The sequence below is a fragment of the Mauremys mutica genome, chromosome 1, assembly GCF_020497125.1.
Source record: "Mauremys mutica isolate MM-2020 ecotype Southern chromosome 1, ASM2049712v1, whole genome shotgun sequence".
In the NCBI taxonomy this organism is placed as follows: domain Eukaryota; kingdom Metazoa; phylum Chordata; order Testudines; family Geoemydidae; genus Mauremys; species Mauremys mutica.
The window spans coordinates 204,476,742-204,493,618 of NC_059072.1; the positions used below are offsets into that span (position 1 = coordinate 204,476,742).

The following is a 16,877-nucleotide window of genomic DNA, read 5'->3' on the forward strand; positions in this document are numbered from 1 at the left end:
GAGCAAGCAGAACAGTAACCAGACCACAACTTCACTTTATTGAGACCAGGAGGAAGAATGATAATAGCTACAGCCACCACATTAAGGACACTAGACTATCCAGGGGGAATGCAACTACTGTGCCACCATAATAATGCAGCGTCCCCTCCCCTTGTTCCTGGCCAAATCAGTTTGTCAGGGGTGGGGAGAAAAAGGATTCTGACCCTTTCCCTCTATGGAGAGGTGAACACTGGCAGCTCGATAGTGTACTTCAACACCCTGACTGCCGAGACTCTCCTTGGTGACCATCCATTGCACAGGGTGTATGTGGTAGGGAAAGAGACACATTTGCACCCTGTTCCTCTCTTGTGCACCGACAATCATGATGATCTTGTCCTAAATGTCGTCTTATTCGAAAACACACTTTCATGAGCTGTTAAACGGTGAAGGTTCTCAGGTGAGGCTGAGGAGAAATCCTTCATTTCTACATGTTGTTGACAACCTGATGCTTTTTTTTTTTTAAATCCAGAGTAGAAAGAAACAAACACTAAGCATGAAGACTTTGTCCTTAACTTTCCCAGTACCAGTAAAATGAAGTAGGGAAAGGGGTATACTTTTAACTTCATCCTCTTCCCAAACTTCAAAGAATAACTGCTGAGCATCTTTTTAAACACATTAATTCCTTTGCCTGAACAGAGATTGAATATTCTAAACTGATAATTAATATGCCTTTTACCTTTTAATTAAAAAGTTAACTGCCACGGGTAAGTGCCAGGTAATATTTGAGTGCTGGGTATTTTCAAATACTCTCTTCTGCCATAAGCAACCAGTCAGAGTGGAGACAAGGAAGCATTATTTATGCTTCTAAAGGTTTAGGGGACTTATAATGACTGAAGCTGGACATTGCTGAGGGACAAACAGGTTATCAGAGAGCAGATATCTACTTGTTACCTGCATCACTATTTTCTAGGCTGACCTAGAAACAGAGTTTTATATTTTGGGTTTTTTTAGGAAGGAGAGATGATTCATATTATACAATAAGCTCTATCCCACATGTCTCCTGATGCAAGACTGTCAATTTTTCCAAATTGCGTCTGATTCTTTTGTGACATTGACAGCTGTGGGACTCTGCTGTAACCATTGACTCATTTCCCTTGCATGGGCCCAGAGGTTAGACTGCAACTTAAGGTCCCAAGTGATTAAAGCTTATTTTATATTTTAAACCATTCACACCTTTGAAATTTGGTTTATTTTTATATTTTTCATGTTTTAATTGGGTAAGCTACCGGGTAAGTCTGGATGACCAGTCTCAAATCATACAGTGATTGGAGATATGCGTGTTAAACCCCTTACTATTAAGGAATTAATTAAAGCCTATAATTATAGCATGCACAGGGTAATTAAGGCTGAGCTCCAAATTCCATTCTATACCCCTTCCCTTTTCTGAGACACATACCTTCCTCAAACAAAAGACTTCCTGTCTGAAGTTCCCATGTTTGGTTTCAGCCCCAAAGTGATTTTTTTTTAAAAGAAAGTTTGAACAAAATTGGTTCAGCTGCTCTTGAGTTTATTTAGCAAGAAAGCATGAAAATGCAAAGAAGAATGGCACATATGGGGAAAAAAATCTGAAATTTTGTGCTGGGCTTGGATAACTCTTCTGTCTTGTTTTTCAGTTACCATTAAAATACAGTTCTACGCTGCAAAGTGACTATAAAAAACAGCATGTGGAGTTTGATAGCTATTGTCTCTCATTGATTTCCAGTTAAAATGCACTCAGTAACTAGCCCAGCAAATTCCACCTGGGTTCTGAAAATCAAACAAGATTCCAGCCAACTTACATATCATCACTAGTTATAAAAAGTGCTGCAGACCAGTGAGCCCTTTAGTTGCACATGTGTAACACATTGTCTTCCAATTAGCCCCTAGTCACATGTGCATAATTGTCTTCACATTGTTGCACATGTGAAAGTCATTGGAAGTTAGTGAACTCTACTATTGATGATGGACAAAATGGAACAGAATACAGCTCACACTCTCTTAGCTGCATTGGGCTTACAGGATTAATGGGAATAAAAAGCAGTAAGGCCCAGAGCCACAAAAATACGTAGGCAACTAAGTCACAGTTTTAGGCTCCACTGTGATCCACAAAACTCCCACTGTACCCTGTAGGTGCCCACATTCCCTCACTGCCTACATTTCTGCCTCTGAGCATGTGCACTGCTGCCACACTTTAGGCATCCGGGTGCCTGCCTCCAAGCATGAGCCATGAACGGAGAGAGAGAGTTGTTTGGTTTGGCTGCCTAACTGGCATGTGGGGCCTATCTGGTAGGAAGCCTCTGATTGTGCCTACCGGATTGGGTCCCGTTCAAAATCTGACAGGAGGAGGATGTGGTGGTGATGGCTAACTTATAATATTTAACCCAGTGGTTAGAACGCACTGGAAAAATACTTAGAGAGTCATTGGATCAGAAACAGGGTGAGAATGACTTGTGTAGCCCGGTGGTTAGGGCACTTTTGTGAGAGACCCAGTGTCTAGCCCCCTGCTCTAATGACTTTTTAATTACTTATCCACAGTGGAAAAGTTTCAGCAGGACAGCTTGTGGGAGCCCCACATCAGAATATCCCATAGCTCAGTGGTTAGAGCACTTTCCTGAGAGCTGTAGGAGACTCCTCTTCAAATCCTTTCTCCCTCTCAGTCAGAGGGGGGAATTGACCCTAGGTCTCCCACATCCCATATGTGTGTTCTAACCATTGGGCTATAAAAGTTATAAGATAGGCATCACCACTAACCGCTTTGTGTGCAGTGAGGCAGGTGCCCAATTTATTCTTCCAAGAAACACACAGAAAAGCTGGGTATGTGCAGGAAGTATGAGATTGTAATGAATATATGCATATACAAATATGGGACAGCACAGACACTCTTGTTCTCAGGAATACTGATTTATAAACTGGTTTGCTGTCTCCTCGCTCCTTTTGTTACAGATTATATGTTTTTGAATATTTTCATTTGTCACTAGGTGAAATAGTTGCATCTTATAATTAAAAGAAACATTTCATACTCACTATGTTTTCTGTTCTCATCACATATTTCCCCCTTATCAATGATCCTGAACTATGAACATTCCATTTAGTTGGAACGACCCAACCTGGAGTTTGAATCTGCTTTTCAGTTTGTACCACTAGGTGGCCCTTTGTGCTCTCGGATGTATGCTGAGGAGTTCAGCAGGTGAATGCATCTTATTGGTTTACTAGCGGCATGATGCCACTGGGCAGCCCTTTTTAAGAGAAAAGCCAGGAACAGTGGAAAGAGCTTTTGTACAGTCTCCCTGTTGTGAAGAAGTGGAAATCTGTGAGCTGTCATTTCAAAACAAACATGAGTGAGGTGAGTGGATAAACCTATTATCTGGAGAGAGAGATGTAGGTATCTGAAGCAGGAATAACACCAGTAACGGGGAAATGCAGCTTAAGAAAAATCAGATGAGTTTTTTTAAAGTCAATTTAAATCAACTATGGAATGAAAAGTTTGAGAAATGAAGACATTCATAACTGAGTAAATTAATGAATACATATAGTTAACAGGATTATATAATGCTTTGTTTGAATATGTAAAGCACCCAGAGCTAAATATTATTCTTACTCTTATAAATAAGATAGTTTGGAAATGACCAGGTAGTTCTTATTTTTTTACTTAATTAAAAACAGAATGAGATCACACTGTACCTCTTAGCATAGCCTGCAGACATATGAAACATCTGATCTCTGGTTGTGAAATATGAAATACATCTGTTTCTAACAAAGATTATTATTAATTCTTGTTATCTATTACTAAGTATAGCTCTATAGGTATGCATGGTACTTTGGAGATATTAAATAAGACAAGCTTTATCATCTTCTAAGGTTTCATTTTATGTTTTTGTTCAATGTAGAAGAAGTGAGCTGAGAGGTCAGTGGTGTAAAAGTTAAATATTAAAGTATAAACCTCATTTGAAAAATGCCTTGTTTGTAGTTTGCCAGTGCTATGAACTGGGTAGCTATTGTCCTGGGAAAGATTACATCTACACTTGTCCTTATAGCCAGCAAAGGAAAAATGCAAATAACATCAAGCATGAAAGGACCTTTGTGTATTTCGAAAAAGAAAGCTGAATATTCAGTCACTACACTTACTCTATTTGCAGTGAAAGAGTTTGGCAGTGACAAGCCAATATTTTTATTTTTAAAAGTGTATTCATTCCAAATATCAGGCAGGTTCAGCTAGTAGAACCCTGATTTCTATAGTTCATCTCTTTACCTCATCCCAAATCAATTGAGCTAGTTGTAATTATGTCTTACTTAGCACTTATTTTTGGAGGCTTCTTTTCTATCACTGTCTTTTTTGACAGATGGATGTTCCTTTCTTGGCAGTCAGGGTAAAATTAACAACTACACAAAGTATGTTTCTGCCTATGGCTATTGCTATGTTTTCTACCACATCTTAAATGACTGACTTGTGATATAAACACAATGAGGAGACATAAGGAGAGATGTAGAATAGTGGTCTTTGCAAAAGGGTCATACGGCAGGCATATTTCCGTTTCCATTATGCGTACCTGAACAGGCTAAGAAATGGGGAATCCTCATCATGTGTTCCTGCTATGTGTAATGTACATAGAATACTGAGATAAGGCACCCGTAACTCCGCAGCTTTTCATCTGCTGATTGGATGTCTACATTGAATAAACTGGATACAGTTCATATTGTAGCTTTTATATACAAAGTATCCCTTTGTCACATACATTAACAGAAATACTTTTTCTGCTATGGTATCATTATTCTGGTAAAATGTTAACTTTTCCTAACATAAAACGATGACAGGTTGATTATTATTGTCTATATCTGTATCATGCCAACGCAGTTTTGTATTACATTGCCATTTCAGCAGCTGTTCATACAGTAGTTCACAATGCAATAGTTTACATTCGGTTCCCCTCTTTGACATAACCTCTCTTTTCTCTAATCAAAGAGTTCTCATGAGCATCAAAGTCATCATATCTGTACAACAACTGGGATCCCATATTTTTATTAATATACTTACCTGTCCCACACTTCTAGCAAGTCCCCATCACAGAGGATACTGCTTTCCTTCCCAGTACATTTCTCAAGCCCCTGCCAAGTGTCTATTTAACAGTTTTTAACTCTATCATTGATGCTTCGAAGGACAGAGCTGCTGTCATCGCCATACAGAAGATGATAATGCTTGGAGCACTTATTTCACAAACTGCACTAGGGAAGAATGCCTTTAATTATTCTTTAGTTGATTATTTCCCTCTCAGGACAGAAAAACAAATGGAGCAGCCCAGGTTATCTTAATTAGAAGGGCTCTGGTTAAAGAACTGAGGCAAAAAGAAAGCTTGTCAGAAGACAATCACTTTAGTTGTCTGAGTGTGCAGTGTTTAGACTCCTGAAGTGGCTCCTGATGGATTTTGTCTCAAACATAGTAACTGGAAATGTTTAAGATATATATTTGCACCAGATCGTTTTGTTATCCGCCATGAAATCAGAGGATAATATGAATGAAAAGCCAGACTCAAATATGGCTATCAAATATCCAGAAGTGGGAGAGGGAAAGCAGGTAGGATGGTGAGGATGGTCCAGTGATTGTATTTTTTTATGCTAATCATTGTCACACTGTTAGTGGAGCTTAGAATGCAGACTTAGAGACATACAAACATAAGAACATAAGAATGGCCATACTGGGTCAGACCAAAGGTCCATCCAGACCAGTATCCTGTCTGCTGACAGTGGCCAATGCCAGGTGCCCCAGAAGGAGTGAACCGAACTGGTAATGATCAAATGATCTTTCTCCTGCCATCCAGCTCCCCTTAACTGAACTTCAAACCCTATTTGCTGCACCTTGTTTTATTTTTCATATTACTGCTGCACAAAAGTCATCAGTTTTGTTTCCCCTTTCTGGCCACATCATTACAAATCAACTCCTGAAAAAAGCTGAGGAGCATAAAATAGTCGTCAATGTGATCATGCCATTTTTTTAATTTCTCTACATTTAACTTGGTTTTGGGGGGAAGAGATAGATATTTGAAAGAAAAAAGCAACAAGGCTTTACTGTGGAATATTGACAACTGCAAATTTGTTTATGACACTAAGGGGTAGATCCACAAAAGGATTTAGGCACCTAACTGCCACTTTAGGTTCCTAAATCAAAATTTAGACCCTCAACATTCCTGCACAGCTGCTGCCTAAATTTCCACCACTGAGCATGCACACAGCTACCTATGTACTGATGCCCAAGAACCAACAGGATTCACAAACTAGGCCTTCCCCCACCTATCTTGCTTGCTCACAGGTCACCTTAGGCCGGGTATGTCTACACTGCAATTAGACACCCTCAGCTGGCCCATGCCAGCTGACTCAGGCTTGTGGGGTTCAGGCTAAGGTGCTGTTTAATTGTTGTATAGACATTCAGGCTCAGGCTGGATCCCAGGCTCTAGGACCCTGCAAGGTGTGAGGTTCCCAGAACTTAGGCTGCAGCCTGAGCCCAAACATCTACACTGCAATTAAACAGCCCCTTAGCCCAAGCCAGTGTAATGTAGACATATCCTGTGAGTACATCTACTGGACTGGTCCCCACAAAAAACACAGCAAGCAGTGGTTGTGCCCCCGTTAATACTCATTGGTCATGACATTCACCCAGGATGTGTGAGACTGGGGTTCATAATTCCCACTCTGCCTGATGGGGAGTGGGGATTTGAATGGAGGTCTCCCACCTTCTATAGCAGGGGTCGGCAAACTTTTTGCCATGAGGGTATAGAAATTGTATGGCGGGCCAGGAATGCTCACAAAATTGGGGATTGGGGAGGGGGTGAGGGCTCCAGCTGGGGGGGGTGGGCTCTGGGGTGGGGCTGGGGTTGGGGGTACAGGAGGGTACTCCAGGCTGGGATCTAGGGGGTTGGAGGGCGGGAGGGGGATCAGGGCTGGGGCAGGTGGTTGGGATGCGGGAGGTAGTCTGGGGTGCAGGGTCCAGGTGGCACTTACCTCAAGCAACTCCCAGAAGCAGCAGCATGTCCCTCCTCTGGCTTCCATGCGGAGGCACGGCCAGGCAGCTTTGCATGCTGCCCCATCCACAGGCACCACCCCTGTAGCTCCCATTGGCCGCAGTTCCTGGTCAATGTGAGCTGTGGGGTGGCGCTTGGGGCGGGGGTAGTGTGTGGAGCCGGAGAGAGGGCATGCCACTGCTTTCAGGAGCCATGCGGAGCATGGCAAGCCCTCGACCCTGCTCCCTGGCTGGCTCACCGGAGCCAGGGCTGGTGCAACCATTTAGGCGACCTAGGCAGTTGCCTAGGGCGCTAGGCTTTGGGGAGCGGCATTTTCTTTGGCAGCGACCGCGGCGGCTGGATCTTCGGCCACCCTGGTTGCGGCCAGCATTTAGGCGGAGGGAGCTGGGGCAGGGGAGTGCTGGGAGGGCTGCCTGCAGCAAGTAAGGGGCAGGGGCAGCAAGCAGGGGAAGTCCCCACCCTAGCTCACCCCTGCCCCGCCTCCTCCCCGAGCACGCCGTGGTTGCTTCACTTCTCCCGCCTCCCAGGCTTGCGGTGCCTAAGCTGATCGGTGCCGCAAGCCTGGGAGGTGGGAGAAGTGAAGCAGCGACGGTGTGCTCGGGGTGGAGGCGGATCAGGGGTGAGCTGGGGTGGGAGGGGGTGCCTCAGGGCAGAGGGGGGGGAGCTGCTGCGGGGGGGAGTGCCTCAGGGTGGAGGGGGGAGCTGCCACGGGGGGGCACCTCAGGGAGGGGGCACCTCTGGGCGGGGGCTCGGGGACGGGAGAGGGCGCAAGGTGGAAGTTTCGCCTAGGGCGCGAAACATTCTTGCACCGGCCCTGACCGGAGCAGGGCAAGCCCTGGACCCTGCTCCCCGGCGGGAGCTTGAGGGCCAGATTAAAACATCTGGTGGGCCGGATGCAGCCCCTGGGCCATAGTTCGCCCACCCCTGCCCTATAGGGAGAGTCTTAACCACTGAGATCCAGGGCACGGTCCTCTCAGTCTTGGTTCTTGAAGCTGCTCCACTCTGCATGGAAATACTTAACCAACGAAGTGGGTATTCACCCACGAAAGCTCATGCTCCAATACGTCTGTTAGTCTATAAGGTGCCACAGGACTTTTTGCTGCTCTTACAGATCCAGACTAACACGGCTACCCCTCTGATACTTAACTATAGAGTGGAGCAGAGACTGGAACTAGACTCCCCCATATCCCAGAGGAGTGTCTTAACCACTGGGATATGGAAGCACTTGTGCTTGCTCTCTCTGGCCCAATGAATATTTAAGTATCATCCAAAGTGGCACCGCTTCACTGGGAGAGATTGAGCTTGCCATAGGGCACTGTTTAGGGCATTCCTGTGGGAGACCTGGGTTCAAGTCCTTGCTCCATAGCAGGCAGAGTTGGGATTTAAACCCATCTCCCACAGCTTGGGTGCATGCTCAAACCACTGGCACATACAGGGGGTTCCAGGGCTGCCTCCTCAGGGTTTTTTTGTGTGGGAAAGGTCTGACCTGGCGTAAGCACCAAACTCCAGGAGCAGGTTCATGGCTGTGAATCCTGATCAGCAATAGGCACCACTGAGCGGTGGGGCTTAGGCCATACACCATTCAGCCGCATTTTTTATTGGCTAGCTTAGGCAGCTACCTGCTCAGTGGGGAGGCTTTTGTGCATTTCATCTGGAGGTGCCTAACTCTCCCCATACGTTGTATTGGGAGCCTGGGCATTTAATTTGAGGCTTAGGATTCCACCAGGCAGCACAGACCCCCCCACAACTTCCCAGTGCCCCATACAACCCTCCCCCCCACTGCCCAGCATCCTCACCCTCTCTGCACAAAGCCCACCCACAATCCCCCACAGAGGTCCGTTCTCCCACGCCTTGCCCCCCGGCCGCACCCACTGGGAGGTGACACTGTCAGCTGGGCTGAGCAAGGAGCCCTCCAGCAGGGCTGTGTGGGGCCATCTGCCCCTCAGCCAGCTCCACTCCCTGCCAGGACCCAGGAGCAGCAAAATTTGAATTTGTAGGGCCCCTAGAATACCAGTGCCCCTAGGCATATGCCTAGTGTGCCTAATGGGAAATCTGACCCTGGAGGTGGGATTTTTCAAAAGTACCTAAGCAGGATAGGTGTCTAAGCCCCATCGATTTCCATGGGAATTCGGCACCTAACCTGCTTAGGCACTTTTGAGAACCCCACTGGGCACCGACCTATTTACATCTTTAGGCACCTAAACACCTTTGTAAATGTGTCCCCAAATACTTGTTCAATAAGGGCCTGATCGTTGGATCAATGGGAGCTTGTCAGTTGTCTCCAATGGGTTTTGGTCAGGCCCTAGGGTTTTAGTTTTTGTTCCTTAGAGTTTTCCAGCTCCTTACTGTTAAATAGAGATGGTTAAATAATGACAAAAAATTCTGAATAAATTGTTCACAGAAAAATGCCAAAATACATGAGATAAATTATTCACACCTAAGAGTTCTGAACAGCTCTACTATTGAGCCTTTAGACTCAAATCTGGCATAAACTTGACACACATCAGTGGAATCATAGCATCTCATCACAGACATTTAATTATATGACACTTCATGGGCAATGTCTGGTCATGCCGACATTTTCTTATGGTATGAGGGTTCACTGGAGATAGTTCATCACACAGTTTTTACAACAGTCACGGACACATTTGTCTCCAGTATTAAATGTGAGGCTGTTGTTAGGAATCTGAGATCCAGACCTAGGCATGAGCAGAAGTCTCCCATTAAAGGTCATGCAAAATGTTGCAGTCCCCAAAAACATGAGCACTGTCATTCAGCCCTGCTGCTGTTTCTGTGATGAAGCATTAGCTGAAATAAGTGTGGCAGCTTGGAAACCGCTTTAGCAGGGATTTGTCTTGATGATTTTTTAAAAAGACATATAAAGGACCGGACTGAGGCTGGCCCTGTCCAAGTACAGAAGGTGAGAGAGCTAGAGTACAAGGAGCCTTCCTTCTCTTAGATGCTTGCAACAGCATGGTTAGAGCTGGGTGAAATTTTTCAGCCAAAATGGTTTTGGTGAAAAATGCAGATTTGGTGACACAAAGGGTGTTGTGAATTTGTGTCTGTTTTGCCAAATTGTTTTGGTCAACCTCCCCCTTCTCTCTGTCACAACAACAACAACACACACACACACACACACACGCCAGAAAAAAACAAACATTTCATTTTGACATTTTCTAAACAAAATGTTTTGATTTTTTTGTTCAAAACAACTTTTTGTTTCAAAAAGTCCCTTAATTTTATTTTAAAAATATTAAAAGCTTACAGGTGGTTAAAATCAAAACAAAATGTTAAAATTTTGCTGCAAGAAAACATTTAGTTTGACCCAAAAATTTTTTTTTCCAGTTAGAGCCAAAATGATCCCCTCCTCCAATTTTATATAATTGCTAGCAAACTAAAAAAATCCATTATTTTCCCAGCTTGAAGCATAATCCAGGCATGGAATACAAACACTAGAGTGGAAACTAACCTCCCTGAAGGAACTGAAAGGACAGGGGCCATGATATCTTAACCCCTCCACAATGCCTAGCAAAGTTGGGTGTGCGTGGGGAAAGGGAATACATGCTGCCTCCTTCCCTTTTAATGACTGAACTTGCACTGTGATCCAGGAGGAAATCTGGTTGAGCAGCTAAAATTCTCTCAGGACTGCCTTCTGCAATTTATTCTTCACCCCCACCCCCAACATCTGCCTCAGAGCAGCAAATTGTCTGTAGCAAAAATCAGGAGAAAATAAATATTTATGCAAACTACAGAGGTAATATAGGGCGGAATTCTGCAGCTGGCATCAATTGGGGATGCGGGGAAGGAAAGCACAGCACTTTTTAATTTTAACTTACACCCATTTATTAGCTGGGTGGCAAACTGCAGCTCAAAAGGGGAGGGAAAAGGGAGAACAGTATGTGTTAGACCTGTCAGTTTGCCTACTTTCTTCTTCAGCGTGGCATCAGAACATGATCGGGCATCTCTTAAAATATCCCTTAAAAGTTAGAAACTTGGAAGTCAAGTTCTGCTTAAGTTTGAGAGACTGGTGACCACGTAGTTTAAAAAGAAAAGCATGAGTCTTCCTGCCAGGTATGTAATTACTGCACATTTCAACACCATATAAATGTATTATTATTGACTACATTTAATCAATTAGAGATTTATTACTGGGTTTCATATCTTTCCATTTGCTTGTGAGAGAGTAACTACAAACTGGTGCAACTCTAAAGGGAAAAAAAACAACCCAGACAGATTCCTTTCATGCCTGAGTCTGATGAGGGTTAATAGGTTATAAAGTTGTCAACGGATTAACTGTCATGAAGACATGTTATTTTGTAGTCACGTTTCTGGAAAAACAGCATTCCATTTAGCAAAAGAATTATGAGGTTTTGCAATTTTATTTTTGTTCTGCATTGGAGTGAAATGGAGCCCTTTTGAAACGAGAGTGAGCAACTAAGCACACAGTAGCCCAGTGGTTAGGACCCTCACCAGGTATATAGGAAACCCAGCTTCAAGCCCCTACTTTGAATCAGGCAGAGCTGGGGCTTTCACCACCCGGTGAGTCCCCTCCCCCATACTATCTTAGTGTCTCTCCTGTCAAAACCAGAAATTCAATCCTGGACCTGAGAAACCTTCTAGATTACAACTCTGGTGACATTGATCTGTTTCTGCAAACAGTTTCAATTTTGACTAACTGGCATTTTCTGACAGAAAAACATCTTATAAAAAAATCCCAATCAGCTCTATTTAAAAGAGCAGTTCTTTTTCTCCCAGTTTCTAAATCTTGGGCCTGATCTAGATCTCACTGAAACCTATGGCAAAAAGCCCACTGACTTCAATGGGAACAGGTCGGTCTTTTTATCATAGGGAAAAGTCACCAGTCATTTGCTTACTGATTTGAATAAAATGTATTTGGTTTCTGTGCCACCATTTGCCTGACTTTCTTGTTCCGCTATTATGATGGCCAGGAAAATATCTGTCTCCCTCAGAAGAACAAGTGGACTTTACCTATGGTCTATAACTGTGAGCTCTAAAGCAGCAGTTCTCAACTGGGAGTCTGTCCCCCTGGGGGGTTCGTGAGCAGGTTTCAGGGGGTCTGCCAAGCAGAGCTGGTGTTAGATTCCCTGGGGCCCAGGGCACAAAGCCAAAGCCAGAGCCTCACCACTGAAGCCCAAGCGCCAAGCTGCAGTGGGGCTGAGGCCTGGGTCCCACTGCAGCAAGGCTGAATCTGGAGGGAAGGCCAGAAAACCGTTGTTGTGGCACAGATGGGCCAGGGAGTTTTTATAGCATGTTGGAGGAGCCTCAGAAAGAAAAAAGTTAAGAACCCCTGCTCTAAAGAAGAACCTGTAATACCACTAGAACCAGAGTGGGTGGCAAAAGATAGAGCAAGTATCGGCAACCTTTGGTCCACGGCCCGCCAGGGCCTGTTTGTTTACATGCTGTGTCCCCAGGTTTGGCCAATCTCGGCTCCCACTGGCTGCGGTTCGCCGCTCCAGGCCAATGGGGGTGGCGGAAAGCGGCGGCCAGCACATCCCTCGGGGCGCAGCCCCCACTGGCCTGAAGCAGTGAACCGCGGCCAGTGGGAGCTGCGATTGGCTGAACCTGCAGACGTGTCAGGTAAACAAATCAACCTGGCCCACCAGGATGCTTACCCTGGCGGGCCACGGGCCAAAGGTTGGTGATCCCTGAGATAGAGAATAGACCCAGGTCCACAACACAGAAAGGGGAAGGGGGGCATTTTCCTTCCAGACAAGAAAACTAGGAGAAAGAAGCATCCAACTGTGTATGTATGTGTGAGACTGTCTTTTTCTTTCTACTATCTTTGTTGCTACAGAGCTGTCACATCATTCTGAGCCCCCATAAACCAATATCCTTATACTGGCTACACTGTCCAGGATGCTCTAATGAAGATGGATAACCTGCAGTCCCTTATCTGACAGTATTCTACTGATCTTTCTCTCCACTTCCCTTGATGTTGTTTGGCAATAAAATAAAAAAACATGCTAGTTAAGTTAAAACTCAAACAACATGTATCCATACATTTGCTTGAAATAGATGTTGAACCTTCCCTAAAATTGAGATCCAGTGTTGCCGATCCCCACTTCCAATGCAAAATGACTTTCTGTTCTGATTTCTCTTTATCACAAAGATGGAAAAGACCTATTAGATCATGTAGGCCATCTTCCTGCTGAGGCAGGAAAATAGATGGCAGCATCTAGGCTCAAAGCTATGCAGCCGCAGAACAGTTACAGCTGCAAATGTTTTATCTAATGACAGGATTTTAGATCACAACTATTCTACACACTTGATGTCTGTATGCTTCATAGACAACGCTCGAAACTGGTTATTGTATCTCCTCATAGTTCTGGTTTGGGCAAGCTATATGTATGGGCCAGATCCCCAGCTGGCGTAATATGACACAGCCAATTTACACTAGCTGAGGATCTGGGATATTTATTTCTTTTAATATTTGTCTCAATAGTTAATTCTGCTAATCACAGGAATTAGAGATAGAAAAACAAAATAATTCAGCTAGTTCATACCCCTGCTGGTGCAGAATTGCCCCTTACAGTTTAGTTCCAGTGCTTTTTCCTGTCTCGTTTTAAATGTCTCAAGTAATGGGTCTTTTGCTACACCTCATGGAAAAAGTGTTCTACAATTTAATAGACCTCTAGACCCCCCCAAGGACTAAATCCTGCTTCGTGTTTAAGGCCTGGAATATTCTGGAAGTAGAGTTTAACAAAGGAGTCTTACTGGTTGAAACTCTCCCACGCTACAAACTTCATGCATGTGTGCGCATGTAAGAGTGGCTTTATTTTCTCATTGTTTGTTAGTCAAATAAAATCTTTAGTAAATTGAAAAGCCAGGACTGGCTTATTGGATTTCAAGGACATAACAGGGAGGAGAGAGCTGGAAGGAAAGCTGGAAAAGTTATACACAATAGAAACAAACTTGAAGGGAAGAGGGAGGAATGAGACACTGAGACATACAGTCAAGGAGAGAAAAGGAAGAGCAAATACATTGGATACCAGGGCCGGCCCACAACATTTTGGCACCTGAGGCGGGGAGTGCAAATGATTCCTCCATGCCCCCTCGCTTGGGCCAAAACTTTGAAAAGTCTCAATTCTGCCTTCCTCCAGCACAGCTCTCCACCATCTCTGTGTATCTAAAGCAGAGAGAATACATATGCACCAGAAGCAGACACAATTTTCTGTACTCTGGGTCCTCGTGGTGCCCCCACACAGTCTGGCACCCGAGGGGCTGCCTCAGTTCGCCTCATGGTAAGGCCAGCTCTGTTGGATACATAGCACAATTTGAAATGCATATGCAGGAGTACATATCCTGCACTTAAGCTAGGGCAGCCAAATGCAAGCCAATGTCCCTCCAGTTCAATACTTGGCTGTTTATTACTACTCTTCCTTTAGTTCATCCAATCAGCTTTGCAATCCAGGAGACAGTACTAATAGCCAAGCCAGTTTGAATTATCCTCTTCAGTAAGATTGTGTGAGGCACTCTATCATCATTTCACTGAGTTTGAGGGTTGAACATTTTTTTGGTTTCATGTAAAAGTTCAAACATGTTTGAATCTTGGATGTGGGCTTTTCGGCCAGATCCTCAGTTGTCGTAGACTGATGTAGATGCACAGAAGACAACGGCACAATGTCAGCTCGCATCAGCTGAGGAGCTGGGCTTAAAGATTCAAAATTACAGAAACAATGTATATTGAAAATAATATGCATTCTGGCACTACCCTTTGGGGGTTTTGCATGTAGGCTTCCTCCCCTCCCCCCAGCTGTCTACAAAATTTTAGAAATAGACGGAACATAGAAGTGGATCTAAGCAACAAGAAATAGTGAACTTTCATCATACTTGGCCACTGTGCTTTCCTTGTGAAACTCTGAAAGGTACTTTTTTTTTTTTTGCACATTCAGTGCAACAATGAACTTATTAAATACCTACATTTATTTTTAAGGTGAAACATAATAGGACTGGTTTTTGTCTGCCTTTCACGATCAGCAGTCATTTTCACCTGTGCAGCGTTGGTATAAAATATCATGATAATTTGATTGCATTTTAAATCCACTTTGCACAGGTGCAAATGACTACACTAGATACAAGGCAGCAGAGAATGAGGCCCAGTGAGTTTTGGGACCCAGAGGCACACAGAGAATGTAAGGTTGAATGCCTGGTACTAGTTTCTTGGCTTTTCTTCAGTTTTGTGTCTGTGAATGAGAAAGAGCCGAGTAAGTGAAAATGCTTGACACTACTTCCTGGCAGTCACTGTAACCTTACATATCACCCTGTCTATTTTCTTTCCAGTATAGTATGGTCACTTCCAAAAGCTTGGCTTCAGTTTAGGCTCACAGAGCCAAGCCAGACAACAGGGTTTTGCTTTGACTTGTACATAACTTCAAGCTCTCCAAAGTCTTACTAGCTCAATTTCAATACGTTTGAACAATAAGAGGCAGATTCTCTGTCCACTTATATCTGATTTGTGCCACTCCAGTGTCTCAAAACAAATGTAAAGCCACCCAAGTGGCCAGTTGAAGATTCTCCTTGCATAGGGGAATCTTCCAGTGGCATAGAGACAGCAATAACAGCTCTGCATCATCTCTCCATGCAGCTGCCAGCATAAGGATCATGGCCAAGGACAAGGGGTCTGGATGCAGTGCACTCACCCTCAATCCCCAGCTTGTGGAATAGCCCCTGTGAAGTCACTGCAGCTGGCATAATCTAGACAAGCCCTGAGGCTGCTCTAAGTTGCTCCTTGTGACTGGACTGGCAGCCTGGACATCAAGAGTGGCAAAGGTGAAATATAGCCACTTTTGCTGCTTCTCCTTGGAGCTGTACTGGATATGGAATAACTTGTCCTGTGGTTTTTGTCCTTCTGTGAAAACAGGAAGCTGCATTATATGACAATCTGAAACTTTCTTCAAATATCATCTGTTCAGACTTTGACTGGTCAGTTACTAGTTGCTAATGCAATATATACCGAAAGTTATTGAAATGTATCGTAATGCCTTTTTGTTTTATTTCTGTCTCTACTGAAATATGTAGGGAGTCCAGGGAGAAAGAGAAGACAAATGTGTTTTCAGTGTACAATTGAAAAAAACACTTTCATTCTTCAGGCATGTGAAGGAGATAAGTCTGTCTTAATAATGTTAGGATCAATATGTTCAGATACGGCACAATTTGTTGGTGCAAACTTCTGCCATTAATAACTGTGCTGTCCCTTGAAGACAGCCTTAAACTAAATTACAGCTGGGTTTGTTTCCTAGCAAATTAAATTCTTCTGGATTTCATGGGGGTTTGGAAAATGAAATATGAAGCAAACATTTGTTACAAAAACCCACCAGTATTCATTTGGACTAGGCATGAGCAAAAAGTCTGATACTTATACTTGGATTCGGATACTATTCCAATTTGGGGGGCCTAATAGTTGGGTAATATCAGAACCTATCATCTGATTCCAAATATCAGCTTCTGCATGCCATCCTCCAACAGCCCCAAGTCCCTGATCCACTCCCCACTGGACATTACAGTCAAAACCATCAAAAGCTGAACAGTCTTGTCTCCAGGCATTTAACAGAGCTGAGGTATTTTCCCATTAGAGAACCTTCCCTCTAAATGATCTTTCAACTGAAAATATAGTTTCTGCAAAATAAAAAATTTCCACAGAATTTTTTATATTTTCCCTTGGGAAAACCAAAGCAGTTGGTTTGAAGTGAATCAAAATATGTTGGTTTGTTGACCTGACATGGGTGATGTAGTCTGGCCAGGGAGTCCAGCCCATAGAGAAGAATGGGCCATCAGACATCCAAATGACAACGCCCTGAGTCAATGTAGCACCCATAGGGAGATGCAGTT

General features: G+C 44.0%; 1 protein-coding gene across 1 annotated transcript in view; it reads left to right on the forward strand.

Annotated features, from left to right (window-relative positions):
• The first annotated feature begins 3,210 nt into the window (after positions 1-3,210).
• The window catches only part of PCP4 (Purkinje cell protein 4), a 73,706-nt gene continuing 60,039 nt past the window's right edge, over positions 3,211-16,877 (forward strand). Inside the window, exon 1 of the mRNA XM_044985117.1 lies at positions 3,211-3,361. Within this exon, the coding sequence (XP_044841052.1) occupies positions 3,353-3,361 (9 nt within the window). The 5' untranslated portion in view covers positions 3,211-3,352. The remainder of the gene's footprint in view (positions 3,362-16,877) is intronic.